We start from the raw sequence: 4,267 nt of genomic DNA, 5'->3' as shown, positions 1-4,267 counted from the left end.
ATTTATTTATTTATTTATTTATAAAGTTATTTTATCGATTTTACATGTTATAAAGAGGTTCCGCATTTTTTTTATTTCATTAATTTAAGATTATTGCGTTGGCGTGATCACTGATTTGCATACACAGCACACACTTTCCTTTTGTTTCAGCATGCTTTTCTTCTTAATATACATGGGATAATTTTTGTTTACTTCTTCACAAGGTATAATTACAATCTATCGCTCGCGCTTATTTTTCTTAAAAGATATTTTTTGCACTTTCGTATGTACATTCTCTTGCACAATAAAGAATCAGATTAATATGCTAAATAAATTAATATGAATTAATAAATAATATGAATAAATGATACAGTAGATAATATATATCAATATAAATGAATATTATACGTATTAATTTATCAATAATTATTTTTATTTTTAATTTTCAAAATTTAGTAGTCAAATTATTCATTAATTTATTGAATGATGTCAGTTCAAGAAGTATCTTAACTATTTAATTCTAGGAAAGTAACTGATATGTAGATAATATTTACTATAAAATCGATTAACGATAATGTTAATTATTATTTCTGTTTCTTATCTCTCAATATTTACAAGTTAAAAAAATGAAAAGTAAATGGATTTATTCATCAGATTGTTTATCTATATTATTAAGCTGATTACAAGGAAAAAAGGCTTATCATAAAAATCAAATAAAATTGATAACGAGATACACAGTTCTTAAAATTATTTTTATCTATCAAAGGGACTTCTTATTTCACTTCACTTATTTTAAGAACTTTTCCAAAAAAACCTTCAATGAGATTTTTTAATTTTATTCAAAATAAAATTTAATAAAAGAAGAATGAAAAACAAATCTGATATAGCATATCACTACAGGTGTGTAAGGCCGATGCAACCAGTGCATTCTCATTAAAAGTCTATCTGAAGCACGGCTACCAGGTGGAAGCAGAAATCTCGTACACGGAATTGGACAAGTCTATCAGACCGGCGCCGCCCCATCAGGCGTTAAAATTAATGGTGAAGTTATTAGATTGAAGATAAAATGAGAAAGTCTGCTTGCTTGGAGAGCTTATAATTAAATTAAATCGTCAACACGAAACCGTAAAGCGTAAAGTAGATAAAAGATATATGTATCATCGTCGTGTCGTGACAATAACAGCACTTAATGTATATCTTGATGTCATGAATGACGTGACATCTTCTCATAGAATATTTATCTAACAAAAGAGAAAAGTGTGTATTATGCGTTTCACGTAATATGTGTCGAAACGTATCCGAATGGTATCCGGTATTACTGCCCCTGTGTGTTCTGAAGAAGAAATGTTCGTTGTTAAGAGAAGACAAAGAACAATTATTTAATGAAATTGAATAATTTAACACAGCGAATGGGCGAATCAGGTATAAAGTCGATCAAATGCTTAGACGTCCATTTAGACATTTGATAGACGTCTCATATTCGGATCTTTTATTTCTGCACGGAAGTCAACACGACTCTAAAAGTCAAATCTATTATAGCAAAAAAAGATATAATACAAAATGTAAAATCGTATATATCATTCAATTCTTATATACATTAAAAACCATAAAAATTTAAAACAAACATAAATACCAATAATCAAATTGAATGATAAAATATATATGTATAAGAATCTTCTTTCTAAAAATCCCGTTATATTACAACAATTTTGGAACAAGTAAAATTTTGGAACACTTTCTAAGAAAACTAACACTTTAATATTATCATTTCTATTATTAGTAATATTATATTTTTGATCCTATACATATATATATTTTTCATAATTAATTTTAAAAAAGAATGGAATATCTATATATGCATGTATGTAATTCAGAGAAGATATCTGAAAGTTAAAAGGAAAGCATGAATTACAATAAAATATTGATCTGATCAATTTCTAATAGAAAAAAAAAAACAAAAAGAAAGTCATAAAATATCAAAGTACCAAATACTATTAAATGTCTTTACATTTCGTGATTCGCTGAAGTCACCGTGAAACATAGTCATGAGGTGAACGTCCAATTATATCTTTTTTTCCCTCCTCCTTCTTTCTTATATCAGCGAAATGCGATGATGTATAAGATCTTTTTCTAACTTATATATATATATATATTTGTTATGTTCTATCGAAAGCGGCAACTTTTCGGTCGTAATACGGAGATGTTGCTCTAGATATAACGGGTCCACATAAATTTAAAAAAAAATTATTCGAGAAAAAAATAGAAGATATTTTTGTCGGTGAAACGTGTTACGAAAGAGTATTTATAAAGTATACACGAATTATTTTGTAAGAACATCCGTAAAATGCGAATTATAAAGCGATTTATAATAATTTGTATTACGTGATGTATCCTTTAAAAATAATAAAATTTCGATTTCTTAGCAATTGAAAGGACGTGAAGTTATGGCGTGTCTAAAGTTTGAATCTGATTTTAAGTTAGAATTAAATGATTAAAACTAGAATAAAATCCATTTAGATAAGTAATTAAGTTATTTAAATTGCGTTTTTTGTTGTACTTATAAATAATGTGATAATAAAATGTAATGGTGCAGGGATAATCAACTTTATATTATTAAATGCATACTTTATTTTTTATAACTTACAACTTTCTAAAAATTATGCATATCTAATTATACTTAGTCATTAAATATAGTTAAAAGTTTGTTTGTTGTCTGAAATGTTTCTGTAAATTGTTTTGTTTGACTTGCAGCTGCATTAAGTACTTGGCTTGGACTCGCTGGAAGCTTTGAATGTCTCGTGCTGTAATTCGGGCGACTTCAAGTTTTTTTTCTTCAGACCCAAATGATATTTGTTTATGTATCCGCTTGCGTCGGCAATAATCTGAATCTTTTATCATCGCTGTGATTCCCACAGGTACATTCTGTTTATAATAAAGCGCCAAATCACGGTGGACAATTGACTTGCCAGATGGTAGCTTCATCATATAACCCTCGTCGTCTAAAACCTCTAAATCCGATACTTCTTCATCTGGATCGGCATTTTCGGCATCTGGATAGCTAAATAAGTAATTATAAAAAGATGAATACTCGTACATCGTCTCTCCTTCAAACAACATTTTACAATGGCCCTTGTCAATCATATGCATTCTTACTGCTTGTGCGCTTCGCATTTTTCTTCCTGTAAAAATATATAAATTTTTATTTTAAATTTTTTTATAATTGTGATTCTTTTTGTTCAATTCCAATTTTTAATCCTTTTATTTCAATCAAATATAAATAATGGAGAAAATAATTAACAAAAAAAAAAGATTTATTTACCTGAATCATTGCACCAAATACACTTAAATTCAACACATATCTTATATTCCAAATATTTTAATAGGCCACCTAGATCCACGCAGTATTCAAGATCAGGTACGAAAAACGAATGTTTCTTCTCCATGTGTATCATAATGCACTCTATAGATTTATTATGATAATCGCAGAATAAACAATTATCATAAATAATTTGATACTTCAAATCTTCAAACCACTCGTCTGAATCCAAGGATTCTACATCTGAATCTGTTTCAATGTCATCCGTATTCTTATTGGATGAATCTTGTATGCTTGACAACTTTTTACTATAAGCTACAGTTGTATTTTCTTTTTGCTCCGATTTCTTTTTATGAGTTTTCGAAGCCAAGTGATTCTCGTACTGTTTCTGATTGTTGAACTTCTTTCGGCAGACTTCACAAATCTGTTTGTTCTTAATCTGGTTTGCATTATTTTCACGATACATCGCTTCTTTCTTCTCAAAGTCTTCAAGAGTGATCGAAGGTAATCCATTTACTATTGTACTCATATTATATCTATGCCATTCAGTACGATAATGATGTTTAAATATTGCCAAATCTGCAAACTTTACTTTACACGTCCAACAAGTAAAGTGTTCTTGACACAGATTCTCCATTGTATGTATTATATCTTTTTCTTCTTTTTAAATAACTCCAATTAATCTTTTATGAAATTTCTGCCATATAAAAAGAAAGAATAATTATTAGTACAGTTTAACAATAAAAAAAAGTTATATAATTGCAATTTAGCTTCTTTCAAATAAAATAAACAATTTTATTTCTTTTAACGAACATGTTTTGCTAAAAGCTACAGAGAACTCAATACAAAATTTATATTTATATATGTATTTTTCGTATTTAAAAAGTCTATTGTGTTAGCTTAATCAAAATCATAAAAAAAGCCCGTAATAACAAACAAAGCGTTATATATGCAAAAATAGCTTAATAACCT

The 4,267-nt window shown here is 27.9% G+C and overlaps 2 protein-coding genes across 3 annotated transcripts in view; one reads left to right on the top strand and one right to left on the bottom strand.

Annotated features, from left to right (window-relative positions):
• LOC108684916 (dopamine N-acetyltransferase-like) overlaps window positions 1-1,579 on the top strand; it is a 4,525-nt gene extending 2,946 nt beyond the window's left edge. The window contains exons 3-4 of one of the 2 annotated variants that reach the window (XM_018189459.1): window positions 151-203; window positions 880-1,579. In XM_018189459.1, the coding sequence (XP_018044948.1) occupies window positions 151-203; window positions 880-916 (90 nt within the window). In that variant the 3' untranslated portion in view covers window positions 917-1,579. The remainder of the gene's footprint in view (window positions 1-150; window positions 204-879) is intronic. The other variant, XM_018189458.1, reaches the window with a different exon arrangement.
• A 1,015-nt stretch (window positions 1,580-2,594) lies between these two features.
• On the bottom strand, window positions 2,595-3,966 carry LOC108684926 (zinc finger protein 622). The gene is made up of 2 exons (XM_018189469.1): window positions 3,299-3,966; window positions 2,595-3,158 (listed from the first exon to the last, which is right to left on the bottom strand). The coding sequence occupies exons 1-2, from the start codon at window positions 3,930-3,932 to the stop codon at window positions 2,674-2,676; spliced, it is 1,119 nt and encodes a 372-aa protein (XP_018044958.1). The 5' UTR covers window positions 3,933-3,966; the 3' UTR covers window positions 2,595-2,673.
• Between the last annotated feature and the right edge of the window lie 301 nt (window positions 3,967-4,267).

This window comes from Atta colombica, unplaced genomic scaffold (genome assembly GCF_001594045.1).
Source record: "Atta colombica isolate Treedump-2 unplaced genomic scaffold, Acol1.0 scaffold141, whole genome shotgun sequence".
NCBI lineage: Eukaryota > Metazoa > Arthropoda > Insecta > Hymenoptera > Formicidae > Atta > Atta colombica.
Note: the sequence above shows the minus strand (reverse complement) of the source record. Positions and strands in the feature narration are given on the sequence as shown.

What these genes read in the sequence shown, in the direction of transcription:
- LOC108684926 (XM_018189469.1), bottom strand. Translation starts at nt 3,932, where the DNA reads ATGGAGAATCTGTGTCAAGAACACTTTACTTGTTGGACGTGTAAAGTA. An exon ending in TATTTGGTGCAATGATTCAG is followed by an intron (nt 3,159 to 3,298) that starts GTAAATAAATCT and finishes ATATTTTTACAG; the next exon opens with GAAGAAAAATGCGAAGCGCA.